General features: G+C 47.5%; 1 protein-coding gene across 1 annotated transcript in view; it reads right to left on the bottom strand.

Moving 5' to 3' along the window:
* Positions 1–16276, bottom strand: part of ACACB (acetyl-CoA carboxylase beta) — an 89615-nt gene extending 73339 nt beyond the window's left edge. Inside the window, exons 1-3 of the mRNA XM_038762529.1 lie at positions 16234–16276; positions 8114–8224; positions 4541–5172 (exon numbers count right to left, since the gene is read on the bottom strand). Of these exons, the coding sequence (XP_038618457.1) occupies positions 4541–5163 (623 nt within the window). The 5' untranslated portion in view covers positions 5164–5172; positions 8114–8224; positions 16234–16276. The remainder of the gene's footprint in view (positions 1–4540; positions 5173–8113; positions 8225–16233) is intronic.
* Positions 16277–17817: the final 1541 nt, after the last annotated feature.

Below are 17817 nucleotides of genomic sequence, written 5' to 3' on the forward strand. Positions count from 1 at the left end.
GCCCCCCAGTGAAACAGGGACTGTGTCAGCCCTAATTAACTTGGATCTGCCCCAGAGCTTAGTATGATGCTTGACACAGAGTAAGTGCCAAACAAATACCATTAGGAAAAAAACCCAATCAATTAGGAAGTATTTACTGAGCACTCCCTGTTCGCAGAGCACTGCACTAAGTGCTTGGGAAAGTACAATAAAGGAAATAGTTCATGGAAAGTCAGAGTGGAGTGGCCCTGAGCCAGCTCACATTGGATGCATATTGAAAATCCTGCTTTTCTGACTGGGATGAGAGAAGAGAACTGTGGTACTCAAGTGCTTACTTTGTGTCAGGCACTGTACTAAGTGCTGGGGTGGATAAAAACAAATCAGGTTGGACACAGTTCCTGTCCCACCTGGGGCTCACAGTCATAACTAGAGAAGCAGTGTGGTTAGTGGCAAGAGCCTGGGCTTGGGAGTCAGATAATCCCGGCTCCTCCACTTGTCAGCTGTGTGACTTTGGGCAAGTCACTTAACTTCTCTGTGCCTCAGTTACCTCATCTGTAAAATGGGGATGGAAACTGTAAGCCCCACGTGGGACAACCTGATTTCCTTTTGGCGCTTAGAACAGTGCTTTGCACATAGTAAGCGCTTAACAAATGCCATCATTATTATTATTATACCCACTTTACAGATTAGGTAACGGGCACAGAGGAAGTGATATGACTTGCCTCAGTGGCAGAGTCAGGATTAGAACCCAAGTCCTTCTGACTCCCAGGCCGGGGCTCTATCCACTAGGCCACGCTAAGGTTAAATCAATGACTTTGGCCAGTTTGACCGTCCTCCCGCTTCCCAAGATTTTGATTTTTGCCCGTATTTCTAATACTAATAATGATGGCATTTTATTAAGTGCTTACTATGTGCAAAGCACTGTTCTAAGCGCTGCGGAGGTTACAAGGTGATCAGGTTGTCCCACGGGGGGCATTAATCCCCATTTTCCAGATGAGGTAACTGAGGCTCAGAGAAGTGAAATGACTTGCCCAAAGTCACACAGCTGACAAGTGGCAGAGCCCGGATTTGAACCCATAACCTCTGACTCCAAAGCCCGTGCTCTTTCCACTGAGCCACGCTGCTTCTACCTTCTAGCATCCCTTACCCTCGCTGGGCCCCACAATGGTCTTTTGGGCCCTTCTCCCCCACCCCCAGTATTTAACCTCCACGTCCCTCTAGCACTGTGAGGAATGCTCACCTCCTCCAGGAGGCCTTCCCACACTGAGCCCCCTTTTTCCCTCTCCTCCCCATCCCCCCCTCTGCCCTACCTCCTTCCCCTCCCCACAGCACTTGTATATATTTGTACAGATTTACTACTCTATTTTACTTATACATATTCACTATTCTATTTGTTAATGATGTGCATATAGCTATAATTCTATTTGTTCTGACCATTTTGACACCTGTCTAAATGGTTTGTTTTGTTGCCTGTCTCCCCCTTCTAGACTGTGAGCCCGTTGTTGGGTAGGGACTGTCTCTGTTGCCAACTTGTACGTCCCAAGCACTTAGTAGCGGAAAGCTTTTTCAGGGTATTTGTTAGAAGCACAAATAAAGAAAATGAGCCCTGCCTTGAACTCGTTCGCGATACAACTTCACTCCCTGATCAGAAAAATGTTACATCACATCATGTCCACTTTGCCATTAAATAACAGCAAACCTCCTTCCTCCCCTCCCTTTACTGGCAGTGTCAGGAAAATGATACTCTAATAGGGCTCTAGAGGGCCTTATAAGAAGGGAAATACTGAAAGGGAGGAAGAAAAAAAGAATCGGGAGCAGGAAGATTTCAGATGAGCAGCAATTAAAGAGCAGAATACAAATGCAAAAATAATAATTGTGGTATCTGTTGAGTGCTTACTGTGCACAAGGCACGTACTAAGCACTGGGGTGGAGACAAACAAATCAGGTTGGACATAGTCCCTTGTCCCACATGGGGCTCAAAGTCTTAATCCCCATTTTCCAGGTGAAGTCACTGAGGTCCAGAGAAGTGAAGTGACTTACCCAAGGCCACACAGCAGACGAGTGGCAGAGCTAGGATTAGAACCCATGACCTTTTGACTCCCAGGCCGGTGCTCTATCATGCTGCTCGTAACGTTGAGGAAGAAGAGAAACCGTTCCAGCTAATGGCTTCACGTCAGCCAGGCGGATACTGACTACCCGTTTGAGAGATTTCCACATTTGCAGATTCAACAGGGGACCACCACCTGCCCTTCCCCACCATGACTCTGTCCCCGTTCCCCAGCTCCCTCCAGTTCTGATGATTACAGGTATGCTACCAAATGAAAGAAAAAAGAAAAAAGCCGGGTCATCATCAGCTGGTACATAAATGCAATTGTCTCAAGGAGCCACAGTGGCTAGCACAAAATCTTATGAAGATCGCTGCCCCCCGGACCTTCTTAGCGATCACCAAAATCAATACTATTTATTGAGTGTTTACTAGTAATGATAATAACAATAACTGGGGTATTTGTTAAGAGCTTACTGTGTGCCAGGCACTGTATTAAATTTTTGGGGGGAATGCAAGCAAATTGGGTTGGACACAGTCCACGTGGGACTCGCAGTCTTAATCCCCATTTTCCAGATGGGGGAACAGGCACTGAGAAGTGAAGTGAGAAGCAGCGTGGCTCAGTGGAAAGAGCCCGGGTTTGGGAGTCAGAGGTCATGGGTTCTAATCCCGGCTCAGCCACTTATCTGCTGTGTGACTTTGGGCAAGTCACTTAACTTCTCTGGGCTTCAGTTACCTCATCTGTAAAATGGGGATTAAAACCGTGAGCCCCATGTGGGACAACCTGATTACCCTGTATCTACCCCAGAGCATTGAACAATGCTTGGCACATAGTAAGTGCTTAACAAATACCAATATTATTATTATTATTATTAAGTGACTTGCCCGGGGTCACACAGCAGACAAGTGGCGGGGCCAGGATTAGAACCCATGACATGACGACTCCCAGGCCCGTGCTCTATCCAAGCTGCTTACTCTGTGCAGAGCACTGTATTAAGCACTTGGGAGAGTACAATAGATTTGGTAGACGCGATGCCTGCCTTTAAGGGAGCTCACAATCTAGTAGGGGAGACACTATAATAAATCATAGGTAGAGGGAAACACCAGAATTTAAAGATAGGTATGTAAAGACGTGGTGGGTACCCAAATGGAAAGGTCATCAGTGTCTGTGGGAACAGGGAGAGGGATATGAGAGATTAGTCAGGGAAGGCTTCCTGGAAGAGATGTGATTTCAGAAGGTCAGTCGGCCAATCGTATTTAGAAGGGCGCCGGGGATGGGGCAAATCACGGTCTGGCAGATGAGCCAAGGGAGTGAGTTAAAGGCAGGAGGATAGGCATGAGCAAAGGGCTGACAGTGAGAGGACGCCGTGTGGCTTCTCTCAAAGATGGAGGGAGGAACAGAGGGGAGCCGTTAACTGAGGCCTAAATCAGGGTCTCAGAGCCTAGCTACTCCACTGCTCACTCAAGGGACAACCTCAGAGGTTAAACATACCCTTTTTATTATTATTACAGTTTATTGCATGCAGAGCACTGTACTAAGGTCTCTAGAGAGTACAACAGAGCTATAAGACCCAATCCCTGCCTTCGCGAGATTGCACTCTAATGGCGGTGACAGACATAAAAGAGTATACAGATAGAAGAGGAAGGGAAGACAGTTCCATAAAGGAATAAGTCCTTGAATAGCATTCATTCATTCAATTGTATTTATTGGGCACTTACTGTGTGCAGAGCACTGTACTAAGCGCTTGGGAAGTACAGTATACAGTCACAGATTCATACAACAGACAAGCAGCGTGGCCTAATGGATAGAGCATGGGCCTGGGACCTGGGTTCCCATCTTGACTTTGCCACTTGTCTGCTGTGCGACCTTGGATGAGTCTTCTAATCCCAGCTCCGCCATTTGTCTGCTGTGTGACCTCGGCAAGTCACTTCACTTCTCTGGGACTCGGTGCCTTCAAATATTAAATGGGGATTAAACTGTGAGCCCTATGTGGAACAGGGAGTGGGTCCAACCTTATTGCTTGTATCCACCCCTGAGCTTAGTACAGTGCCTGGCACATAGTAAGCATGTAACAAATACAAGCATCATTATTATTAAGTCACTTCACTTTCCTGTGCCTCGGTTACCTCATGTATAAAACGGGGATTAAGGCTGTGAGCCCCGTGTGGGACATGGACTGTGTCCAACCTGATAAACTTGTATCTACCCAAGCTCTCAGTACAATACCTGGTACGTAGTAAGCGTATAACAGATGCCAGTCAAAAAAATGCAACAATAAAAGCCACAAGAAGCTGGTAAAAGGCCCAACCTTAACAATGAGAGGTTTTCAATTTGATTGTTCAACAGAGCCCTGAAATCTATACTTCTGGTCCTCGTGATAAGCAGCCAGAGCTCATTCGAGTCGTGGAAAAACAGGGCAATGGGGCCAAGAATCCCCTCGGAGGGGCTTCGACCCATTCCGCGTTCCGGACCTACTCGCTCCCTAGGTAAGTTGAGTAAACGGAAAGCAACGTTACCTCATAATCGGGGTGGATTCGGATCTCGTCAGGCCCAGAAGAGAGGAGTTCTCAAAAGACGAGGAGCCAAAGCTCGAGCGACTGCTCCTCCTGGAGCAGGCCTTGAACGCCATGGCAACGGCCTCGTCGTCAGAAGAGTTGTCGTCGAAAGAGCCCAGGATGAACTTGGTCATCAGCTGCTTTTTGATCCGGGCCTGCTTCTGGTCTTCCTTGGACAGGGGCCTGACCCTCTTGGCCTGGGAGCCGGAGGGCGACAGGAGGTCCGGAGCGGGAGACCCTTCCAAACCGTTGGCCCGATGGTCGGCCGCCGTCGCCGCTGACATCGCATCCTGGACGGGAGGATTGTTGGAGGGTCTCTGGTGCGGCGGACGAGTCACCAGATGCCCGAGGTTTTGGGAGGCCCGGCCAGGGTCCGGTGTGGCTTGGTTCGGCCTCGAAGGGGGCTCATTCGCCTCCGAGGTTTGCTGAGCTTGAGCCGTTTCCGGGTCCCCTTTATCCACTGGGTCCCGAGAAGGCTCTTGGGGTGGGACTTCGGGCTCACTCGCGGTAGGAGGCTTCAAGTCGGCCATGGCGCTCGACCCAAACCATGCAAGAATCAGGAGGAGAGTCAAGACCAAGAGCATTCAGTGACTCTACAATGAAGAAGAGAGGCCAGTGACTGAAATAGGGATGACAGGATTACAATATTCTTTAAAAAAAAAAATCCACTAGTCTGAATGCCAGCTAAGTCAAAGAATCATCTTACAAGTTTAGCAATTCTTACATTGCTAAATGGAGCTCTGGAGCTCGGACTGAGCAGCCCTTTGGCAACGAGAGCGCTAAGAAGTCCAATCCTGGCTCTGACCCAGTGAAGGTATGAGACCTTGGGCCTCTATTTCTCAGTTGCAAAATAGGCTTCAAATTACTTAGCGTCCTGAAGTCCGAATGAGGATTCGTAAATGAAATTTACCATACAGTCCTTAGAGGGAGAGAAGGAAATCTTCATACCTATCTATGTACTTACAGAAACCTATGTACTTGGGAATCAATAGGACTCCAATAGGTCACCAATGACCTCCTGCTTGCCGAATCCAACGGCTCCTACTCTATCCTAATCCTCCTCGACCTTTCAGCTGCCTTCGACACTGTGGACCACCCGCTTCTCCTCAACACGCTATCCAACCTTGGCTTCACAGACTCTGTACTCTCCTGGTTCTCCTCTTATCTCTCCAGCCGTTCATTCTCAGTCTCTTTTGCGGGCTCCTCCTCCCCCTCCCATCCCCATACTGTAGGGGCTCCTCAAGGGTCAGTTCTCGGTCCCCTTCTGTTCTCTATCTACACTCACTCCCTTGGTGAACTCATTCGCTCCCGCGAATTCAACTAACATCTCTATGCTGATGACACCCAAATCTACATCTCTGCCCCTGCTCTCTCTCCCTCCCTCCAGGCTCGTATCTCCTCTGCCTTCAGGACATCTCCATCTGGATGTCTGCCCGTCATCTAAAACTCAACATGTCGAAGACTGAACTCCTTATCTTCCCTCCCAAACCCTGCCCTCTCCCTGACTTTTCCATCACTGTTGACGGCACTACCATCCTTCCCATCTCACAAGCCCGCAAACTTGGTGTCATCCTCGACTACGCTCTCTCGTTCACCCCTCACATCCAATCCGTCACCAAAACCTGCCGGTCTCAGCTCCGCAACATCGCCAAGATCCGCCCTTTCCTCTCCATCCAAACCGCTACCCTGCTCATTCAATCTCTCATCCTATCTCAACTGGATTACTGCATCAGCCTCCTCTCTGATCTCCCATCCTCCTGTCTCTCCCCACTTCAATCTATACTTCACGCCGCTGCCCAGATCGTCTTTGTGCAGAAACGCTCTGGACATGTTACTCCCCTTCTCAAAAACCTCCAGTGGCTACCACTCAACCTACGCATCAGGCAAAAACTCCTCACCCTCAGCTTCAAGGCTGTCCATCACCTCGCCCCCTCCTACCTCACCTCACTTCTTCTCCAGCCCAGCCCACACCCGCCGCTCCTCTGCCACTCACCTCCTCACTGTACCTCGTTCTCGCCTGTCCCGCCATCGAGCCCCAGCCCACGTCATCCCCCTGGCCTGGAATGCCCTCCCTCCGCACATCTGCCAAGCTAGCTCTCTTCCTCCCTTCAAGGTCCTACTGAGAGCTCACCTCCTCCAGGAGGCCTTCCCAGACTGAGCCCCCTCCTTCCTCTCCCCCTCCTCCCCCTCCCTATCCCCCCCGCCTTACCTCCTTCTCCTCCCCACAGCACCTGTATATATGTATATATGTTTGTACGTATTTATTACTCTATTTATTTTATTTGTACATATTTATTCTATTTATTTTATTTTGTTAATATGTTTTGTTTTGTTCTCTGTCTTCCCCTTCTAGACTGTGAGCCCACTGTTGGGTAGGGACTGTCTCGATATGTTGCCAACTTGTACTTCCCAAGTGCTTAGTACAGTGCTCCGCACACATTAAGCGCTCAATAAATACGATTGAATGAATGAATGGCTATCAACTCTGTTGTTTTGTCTCTACCAGAAGCTAAATACTGTGCTCTGTGCTCAGTAAATACCAGTACAGTGACAAGTGGAGGAGCCAGAATTAGAACCCACTAGCTCTGACTCCCAAGCCTGTGCTCTTTCCACTAAGCCATGCTGCCTTCCGTAATGTATTTTACTGTTTTGGGTTGTTTTTTTTAATGGTATTTGTTAAGTCCTTACTATGTGCAAGGTGCTGGGGTGGATTCAAGCTAATTAGTCCATGTTCCACATGGGGCTAACAGTCTTAATCCCCATTTTACAGATGCGGTAAATGAGGCACAGAGAAGTTCAATGACTTACCCAGGGTCACATAGAAAACAAGTGGTAGAGCCAGGTTCTTCTGATTCCTGGGCTCTACTTACTTGGTCATGTCTGTTGCCCCTGCTAGATTATTCATTCATTCATTCAATCGTATTTATTGAGCACTTACCGTGTGCAGAGCACTGTACTAAGCGCTTGGAAAGTAAAATTCGGCAACAGAGACAATCCCTACCCAACAATGGGCTCATAAAACCCATGAGGACAGGAGTCATACCTACTAATTCTACCATACTCTTCCAAACGTTAAATAGAGGGCTTTCCACAGACATTTAATATTTGATTGACTTGATGGCAACAGATTCCAAGGGCAAAAAGATGCCTTGTGACTCATTTCTTTTAATCCCCCCTCACCTCACTTTTATCCATCATTGTGATAACCCTGCTGGCATGAAAACATAAAGCAGAACTTATTTTTATTTTATAAAAACAACAAAGCACTGGCAACAGCTGGCTTGTTCCAGAGGACTTCCCCTAGACATTCCTAAAAAGAGGCCAGCCCTCAATACCATGCCTTAAACCACCTGACATCCTGGGAGGAAAACAGCAGCTCAAACTTCCAGTGACCTTCAGACACTTCCAAACATTTGGGAAAAATTCAATCCGTTTTCAACTGACCGAATGACCTTGAAGTTATTTTCCCCTCCCCGAACTCCCTGACCGTACGACCCAAGCCCTGTAATAAAGATTAAAATAACTGAAACCTACCATTCCGGGATGTTCCAGACAAGCACCCAAAGCCACTGTGAAGGAACCCTGGTCCGCATTCCATCCTTTCAACATCTTGAGCCCAATTACATCAGGTCATGGAGAAAGAACCTGGGTCAGAGAACACTTTGCTAGGTTTATTTTCCCCACAGAAGGGTTGCCTAACACCCTCTCTCTGTCATCTGTACTGCACGATGGAATCAAGGTTCCTCCTCAGACCTGAAACTACCCCAGAAAGAGGTGCAATTTTGAGTTGCAGGCCTGAAAAGTTTCCCCGACCCCACTTCATTTTGTGCCACCTCAGACCTATTTGATCTTGGTAGCCAACCTCTCACTACTTAATGTTTCTTCTCTCTGAAGGATTTTATGCACACTCCCAGGCTCAACAGTGGCTTTACCAGTTGCCTGCTGTGTGACTCTGTTCTTGGACTGTTCCCCCCATCTTACCTCCTTCCCTTCCCCACAGCACCTGTATATACGTATATATGTTTGTACATATTTATTACTCTATTTATTTATTTATTTATTTTGCTTGTACATATCTATTCTATTTATTTTATTTTGTTAGTATGTTTGGTTTTGTTCTCTGTCTCCCCCTTTTAGACTGTGAGCCCACTGTTGGGTAGGGACTGTCTCTATATGTTGCCAACTTGTACTTCCCAAGCACTTAGTACAGTGCTCTGCACACAGTAAGCGCTCAATAAATACGATTGATTGATTGATTGGACTGCAAACCCCATGGGGAGAGGGACTGTGTTCCAACTGGTTACCTGTATCTACCCCAGCGATGGACACATAGTAAGCACTTAACAAATACCATGATGAGAAGATGCAGTTTTGGATGTCGGTTTTTCCTACCCCACGGAGAAACATCCAGTGAAAATGATCATCCTAATTACAGGTATTTATTGAGCACTTCCTGTGTACAGAGCACTGTACTAAGTGCTTAAGAATCAGTGTGGCCTAATGGATAGAGCATGGGCTTGGGAGTCAGGAGGACCCGAGTTCTAATCCCAGCTCCACCCCTTGTGTGCTGCGTGACCTTGGGCAAATCACTTCACTTCTCTGGGCCTCAGTTACCTCAGCTGTAAAATGGGGGTGAAGACTGTGAACCCCTTGTGGGACATGGACTGTGTCCAGCCTGATTAGCTTGTATCTACCCCAGCACTTAGAACGGGATCTGGTACATAGCAAGCGCTTAAATGCCCTTAAGAAAAATAGTGGGTAGATATGTTCACTGCCCAGAACGGGCTTATGGAGCTTACAGAAATTGTATAAAGAGCATAGATCTGGGTGTCACTTCTAATCTTGGCTTTGCCACATGCCTGCTGTCTGACCTGGGGCCAGTCACTTAACTTCTCCGTGCCTCAGCTGCCACATCTGTAAAATGGGGGTTCAATGCCTTTCTCTCTCATTTTGATTGTGAGCCCCATGTGGGACAGGGACAGGGTCCAACTTGATTGTCTGGATTTGTATAGTGCTTGGTACATGGTAAGCACTTAACACGTACCACAGTTAATATTATTTCATCTTGCAGTAATTTGTAGTTTAATAAAAAAAAATCAGCAAATATCACAGGACAAATGGGGGAGGGGAGTCTGGGAATCCAGAGGACACAAATACCTTCCTCTCCTCTGTTGAAACACCCAAAGTACTAAGAGCAAGTAAAATTCTCCCCTTGGGGCTTTAAACCTAGGCCCCACGGTTGACTCTCTATAAAAGGGGAAGGGAACTCATCCACAGGCTTCTTTGAACTCTCCAGGGGGTCGTGAGTTAGACCCTGCATAGAGAAAGAACAACTACCATCCCTCCATTTCCGAACAGTCGACCCAATAATAATAATAACTGTGGCATGTTGGAGAAGCAGCGTGGCTCAGTGGAAACAGCCCGGGCTTGGGAGTCAGAGGTCATGGGTTCTAATCCCAGCTCTGCCACTTGTCAGTTGTGTGGCTTTGGGCAAGTCACTTAACTTCTCTGGGCCTCAGTTACCTCATCTGTCAGATGGGGATTAAGACTGAGAGCCCCACGTGGGACAAACTGATTACCATGTATCTACCCCAGCGCTTAGAACTGGGTTTGGCACATAGGATTATTATTAAAGGGCTTGCTATGTGCCAAGCCACGGGTTTCATACAATTCAATCAAGTCAGACACAGTCCCTGCCCCAGGCGTTGCTCACAGAGTATGGGGGAGGAATTACGGGTATTGAATCCCCATTGTGCAGAAGAGAAAACTGAAGCACAGAGACTCACCCCAGGGCACCCAACAGGCAAGTGTGAGGGCCAGGATTAGAATCCAGATTTCCTGACACCCAGCTCTGTGTGCTTTCCGCCAGACTAAGCTGTTACTGATGATGATGGTAACTGTTACATCTGTTACAACTGTTACTGTTGCCAACTTGTACTTCCCAAGCGCTTAGTACAGTGCTCTGCACACAGTAAGCGCTCAGTAAATACTATTGAATGAATGAATGTTAAGCGCTTGCTCTGTGTAAAGAGAAGCAGCATGGCTCAGCGGAAAGAGCATGGGCTTTGGAGTCAGAGGTCACGGGTTCAAATCCCAACTGCAACTTGTCAGCTGTGTGACTTTGGGTAAGTCACTTCACTTCTCTGAGCCTCAGTTACCTCAACTGTAAAATGGGGATGAAGAGTGTGACCCCCCCACGTGGGTCAACCTGATCACCCTGCAACCTTCCCAGTTCTTAGAACAGTGTTTTGCACATAGTAAGCACTTAATAAATATCATTATTTTTAAAAAAGCACTGTTCTAAGCACCGCAGTAGATACAAGACACAGTCCTTAGCCCACATCTGGCTCACAGTCATTTTAGAGATGAGGTAACTGAGGCACAGGGAAGTGAAATGACTCGTCCAAGGTCACCCGGCAGACAAGTGACAGAGCCGGGATTAGAACCCGGGTCCTTCTGACTCTGCAAACAGTAAGCACTCTAAAAGTACGAATGTATGAATGACTCCCAAGCCCGTGCTTTATCCACTAGGCCATGCTGCTTCTCCCGTTTATGAAGAGAAATTTTCCTCTACTTGCCTGGAGAGGTTCCTGCAGCCGTCCGTCCGGGTCACTTGCTAGAGAGTCAGGAGGTCAGTGGGAGAAGCTCACCTGCCTCTACTTCTTGGGCCTGGCCCACTGGATCAAAGAAAGGGTGCTCTCTTTAGGGCCGAAGGGCGAATGCAGGTCAAAATAAGGGTGACTTTCCGTTCCCTAAACTCTCCTGTCATTGTGCTTTATAGCCTGAGTCCAAACGATTTCCTTTTTTATCTTTCTACCCGCCAGGATAAGGCAGGTTCTTAAGGCAGCAGCCCATGTGACTCCCAAGTGCTTTAAAACAAAGTCCTCGGGTGGAGTCACCGCTAAGGCAGACTTTAGCTGGCAAATCGCCGAGGGGCCTGCTTTCCTCCTAATGAGCCTGGGGAGGTGGGCGTTCCTGGAGGGAGGAACTTCAGTTATTGATGGCTGAAAGGTGGGCGTTACTACTATTTTGTTCATCTGCCTCACTTCCTTTTCCCCCCAAACTAAAACCTGCCTCAAGGAAGCCACAGAAAACACAGCATCCTTCCCCTTCCTTGGGTTCTGATTCTCCACATTATGAGAAGCGGCTTGGCCTGGTGGAACGTGCATAATAATAATAATTGTGGTATTTGTTAAGCACTTACTATGTGGCAGGCCCTGTACTAAGCGCTGGGGTGGATACAAGCCAGTCAGGATGGACGCGGTCCCTGTCCCGCAGGAGGCCCACGGTCCTAATCCCCATTTTTAGGCTGAGGTGCTTGAGGCACAGCAGACAAGTGGCAGAGCTAGGATTAGAGCTCATGACCTTCCGACTCCCAGGCTTGTGCTCTAGCCACTATGCCATGGGTCTAGGAGTCAGAGGACCTGGATTCTAATCCCGCCTCTGCCACTTGACTGCTGTGCCACCTTGGGCAAGTCATTTCACTTCTCTGGGCCTCCATTCCCTCACCTATAAAAATAAGGATTAAGACTATGACATCTGTGTGGGACAGGGACTGTGTTCAACCTGATTATCTATCTACTCAGCATTTAGGACAGTGCCTAGTACATAGTAAGTGTTTAACAAATACCATTAAAAAAGGAAAAAAAAACCCTACTGTGGGAGAGGAAGGGGATAATAATAATGATGATGGCATTTATTAAGCGCTTACTATGTGCAAAGCACTGTTCTAAGCACTGGGGACGTTACAAGGTGATCAGGTTGCCCCACGGGGGGCTCACAGTCTTAATCCCCATTTTACAGATGAGGTAACTGAGGCACAGAGAAGTGAAGTGACTTGCCCAAAGTCACACAGCTGACAAGTGGGAGAGCTGGGATTTGAACCCATGCCCTTTAACTCCAGAGTCCGGGCTCTTTCCAGTGGGCCACGCTGCGTATGGAAGCATTCTGAAGGAGGGCAGGGAAAGAGAGCGACTGCCCATTTGGTTCAAAGTGAACCCCATGGCTGGAAAAAGAAAAAAAAAGCCTTTTAAAAGCAGGTTTCTGGATTATGGGGAGAGGAGGACTGAAAGTGGAATTTTACCCCCTCACAAGATGAAGCAAGAGATCAGAGAATAAAAACATGTTATCAGGGCCAGATTGGGCCCTGGGCCAGGGGAAAGTCTCTACCACTGCCTCTCCTCACCCACCCATGATACTATTAGGTTACCTGGAGATTGCGGGTCAGGAAACCCAGCACAACGTGACAACATCACATGGAAGCCCACCTGGCGCTCGAGCATTTCTACAGGGCTGCTGAGGGGCAGGGGTGTGGGGGGAGTTTGAGAGCAGCAGAACAGGACCCCTGACACCGCTCCCCTCACCAATTCTCGCGCCAGGCTTTCCTCCCAGATTCTTCCTCACATGGACACCGATCCAACTCATTCATTCAAACATAAGCTCGTCACGGGCAGGGAATGTGACTGTTTATTGTTGTAAGCAGCATGGCCCAACGGTCAAAGCCCAGGCCTGGGAGGCGGAAGGCCCTGGGTTCCAATTCCGCCTCCACCACTGGTCTGCTGGGTGATCTTGGGCAAGTCACTTAAGTGATCTGTGCCTCAGTTACCTCATCAGTAGAATTGGGATTAGGACTGTGTGTCCCAAGTGGGCAGGGACTGTGTCCAACCTAATTAGCTTGTATCTACCCCAGCGTTTAGGACAGTGCCTGGCACATAGTCAGGGCTTAACAAATACCATCAAAATAAATAAATACTACTACTATGGCCTCCTTTACTACTACTGCTGCTACTAAAGCCTTCTTTACTAGAGAAGCAGCGTGACTCAGTGGAAAGAGCCCAGAGTTTGGAGTCAGAGGTCATGGGTTCAAATCCCAGCTCCACCACTTGTCAGCTGTGTGACTTTGGGCAAGTCACTTTACTTCTCAGGGCCTCAGTGACCTCATCCGTAAAATGGGGATTAAGATTGTGAGCCCCCCGTGGGACAACCTGATCACCTTGTAACCTTCCCAGCACTTAGAGCAGTGCTTTGCACATAGTAAGCATTTAATAAATGCCATTATTATTATTACTACTTGTCTACTACTACTATGGCCTCCTTTACTACTATTACTAACAAATTCCAACATTATTATTATTATTATTGCTATTCTACTATTACTATAGTCTCCTTTACTACTATATAACGACTACTTTATTACTCCTTTACCCTGAAGCACCATTCCCTTATTGAAGTTTGCCCACGCCCCCTTTCAGAAATGGTCACTGTTCTTTCCTGGGAAAATAGGCTAAACTCCTTCTCCCAGGGCATATGTCAAAGTGTTCAGCTGGGCAGTAAAGCATTACATCCTACACCACACACTCGCTGAGCCTGAAGTGCAGCATGATGTGGGGGTCAGTTTGGGTCCCACAGCAGCAAGAGTTTGTGCAATGTGCCATCCGAAATGGCAGCCATGAAGAAGATAGCTGAGGCATGGCTGACCACATTTTTAATGCAACTAAGTACCCATTCTAGGAGTTTCCTGAATCCCAAAGCAGAGAATGGAAGCAATTGACGATCAGAGAAATAATCACAGCACTTGTTATCCATGTACTATATGAGAGGCACTGTACTAAGTTTGGGGGTAGATTTAACTCAATCACATCAGATCTAGTCTTCCACACAGGGCTCGCAATCTATGGGGTGGGGGGGTGAACTGGTATTTAATCCCCATTTCATAAATGAGGAAACAGAGGCACATAGAAATGAAGTGGCTTGGCCAAAATCACACCACAGGCAAGTGGCAGAGCCAAGGTTATACCGCAAGTCCAACTCCTGGACTCCTTCCATGCGGCTTCTCAAAGGCAGGGGGGCTTTTAATCTGATTTATCAAGATAATTACATCTAATTTTCACTTTTCAGGGTTGATGGAGATCTGGCCAGATAGTTTGAAAGTTGAATGTTTAGTTCCATCAGTGATGAAAAGGAGAGGCCTCGTGAAATGCCAGATCACGGGGGAGGAAAGGTTCAGATATTAATGATGATTCTCACTGCCCCCAGCCTGTCTTTTAGATACTAACTCACAGGAATTTGACTCCTCAGAAGATTAAACCAGGTAATCCCACATGGAAATCAGGTTCAGAAAATCTGACACCCCCCCTCCTTTTTTTATGGCATTTCTTAAGTGCTTATTATGTGCCAGGCACTGTAATAATAATGATAATAATAATAATGGTATTTGTTAATAATAATATTAATAATGGCATTTATTAAGCACTTACTATGTGCAAAGCACTGTTCTAAGCGCTGGTGAGGTTACAAGGTGATCAGGTTGTCCCACAGGGCGGTTTACAGTCTTAATCTCCATTTTACAGATGAGTTAACTGATGCCCAGAGAAGTGAAGTGACTTGCCCAAAGTCACACAGCTGACAAGTGGCAGAGTCGGGATTTGAACCCATGACCTCTGACTCCAAAACCCGGGCTCTTTCCACTGAGCCACGCTGCTTCTTGTGTTAAGTGTTAAGCACTTACTATGCGTCAAATACCGTTCTAAGCACTGGGGTAGATACGAGGTAATCGGGTTGGACACAGTCCCTGTCCCAAATGGAGTTCACGCTCTCAATCCCCATTTTACAGAAGAGGGAACCGAAGCCCAGAGAAGTGAAGTGACTTGCCCAAACCCACACAACAAACAAGTGGCAGAGCCAGATTAGAACCCACGACCTTCTGACTCTCAGGCCTGTGTTCTACCCACTAGGCCATGCTGCTTCTCATTACTAAGCACTGGGGCAGATTACAAGCTGATCAGGTTGGACACTGTTCATGTCCAACAGTCTTAACCCCCATTTTTACCCAGGAGGCAAGTGAGTCACAGAGAAGCTAAGTGACTTGCCCAAGGTCACACGACAAGTGGTAGTCAGGATTAGAACCCAGGTCCTTCTGACTCCTAGCCCCATGCTCTATCCACCAGACCACACTACTTCTTAAGTTTGAGGTGCAAAAAAAAAAAGGAGTTAAGCCCATACCACTCTATAGTGAAATGAGAAATATTAAATACTTTATAGGGATTCCCAAAACATAGTATTATGATGACTCTGCAAAAATAAGAGCTTTTGCAAGAGTTCCCCAAGGAAAGTCTAGGATTCCTAAAGAATCAGAGGTCAAAAAAGCACATGATTAGAAAGAAGACCAGCCGTTCTAAGCGTGTAACAATAAGGAAGTTTTACTGCGATTTCCCGCGACTTAAGGTCATCGGAACAAGGATTTCACAGTGAGGGCATTGTTTTTAATCAACAAACCAGAATTGTTCAATAATTGGTCACTTCCTGGTTTGAAGAGGTTTCTAGAAATTGCTCAACCCTAAAGTGGCTTGAAAAACTATTTAATGAACTTCTACACGAATGATCCCAACACCATTTATAGTAATAGCAGCAAAATCTAAGCCGCTCAGAAAAAGGCTTTTATTCTACTTTCCCACTCTTCTGAAAGGAAAACTGTCCAGGGCCTTCTCTCCACTTTATAACAGGTCAGGATTCTACATTCCGTTGGAAACCACAAATAAACGGCAACTTTTACTCGTTTCACAAGATCTATTCCTCCTACATTTTCCCATTAACCTTCACGCCCGTTTTGGTTTTTCTTTTTCAGTTCCCAGGGAGTTCAGGCCGTGGAAACTTACCACGTACACGCAGTTTGCTGCCTTGATTTCTCTCATGTCCTGGACACTTTGGTTTTGTGATTCTAGTTTCCAGGAACACATTTATTCTTCCAGATTCAGGTCCCCTAAAGACTCAAGACTGCATTTGGCAACTGTGAGAGTCGATGCCAATTTTAATTTAATCGCGGCCCCTGCTGTTTAAAAATAGCCTACTAGTTGTTAACCATTTCGGTCCTGCAGGGCAGGGACAATCCTCCGGCAACACAGAGGAAACGGGATACATTTCCCAGCTCAGGGCCTGTAGGAAAAGCAGTTTTCCCAGGGAGGATTCAGCTTCCATCCCCTTTCATTCGAAACTCCATCACAGGGCGTACTGAAAAGCCCGTTCGGAAATGAATCTCTAACCACGACAGTTTCTTAATATCCTAGTAAACTGCAGATTGCCATGTCCTGTTGCGATGCCCTTGAATCGTAATTCCATCAAAGCAATTCTTGCGTTATTCTTCCAGGAAAGGCTTTGAGGAACACCTCTGGGCGAGGGGGTGGGAGGCTTGAAGGGGTTAAGCCCGTGTCTCAGTGGAAAGAGCATGGTCTTTGGAGTCAGAGGTCATGGGTTCAAACCCCAGCTCCGCCAGTTGTCGGCTGTGTGACTTTGGGCAAGTCACTTAACTTCTCTGTGCCTCAGTTCCCTCATCTGTAAAATGGGGATTAAGACTGTGAGCCCCCCGTGGGACAACCTGATCACCTTGTAACCTCCCCAGTGCTTAGAACGGTGCTTTGCAGGCAGTAAGCGCTTAATAAATGCCACCATTATTATTATTATTAAGAGTTGCACCTCTCGCCTGACTTCTTTTCGCGACTTAGCAAATCATCTTGCTTTACCAGTCCGCTCGATCAGAATTTTCCGATCGCCTGGGACATTTGAAAAAGGAAGAAGACCCAAGTGCGGGTGGCACTTGGGAAACTGTTGTGGGACTCCCCTTGCCCGACCCCGGGTTGGGAAGTTGGGTGGAGGGAGGCTCGTTATGTGGGACAAAGGTCACCTGCCAACTACAGGGAGCGACTGGTCCCCAGACGCTTGGTGGGTAGCCAGCTATGAAACCACAGAGCAAAGGGTACGGGGGCTGATGAGTTCTGGAGGCAAACTGCGAGTCAACAAGCGTGTAATTTTCCAGAAAAGGCCGTCACGAGCAAAGCACTGTTCTAAGCACTTTGCATTTTCCAGAGCCGGTCAAGGGCAGGGGCTGGGCAACAATGAGGGGAGAGGGGCCTTCCCTGACTCCCATCTGGAGGCCAGAGCCTGGCTGGGCCTTCCCACAGAAAGCAGTGTACCTAGTGGAAAGAACATGGACCTGGGGGGGTCAAGAGGACCCGGGTTCTCATCCCAGCTCTGCCACATATCAGCTATGTGACTTTGGGCAAGTCACTTAACTTCTCTGGGCCTCAGTTTCCTCATCTGTGAAACGGGATTATGACTGTGAACCCTTTATGGGACAGGGACTGTGTCCAACCCAATTCGTTCATTCAATCGTATTAATTGAGCCCTTTCTGTGTGCAAAGCACTGTACTAAGTGCTTGGGAGAATACAATATAGCAACAGATACA

The sequence above is a fragment of the Tachyglossus aculeatus genome, chromosome 21, assembly GCF_015852505.1.
Source record: "Tachyglossus aculeatus isolate mTacAcu1 chromosome 21, mTacAcu1.pri, whole genome shotgun sequence".
Lineage (NCBI taxonomy): Eukaryota > Metazoa > Chordata > Mammalia > Monotremata > Tachyglossidae > Tachyglossus > Tachyglossus aculeatus.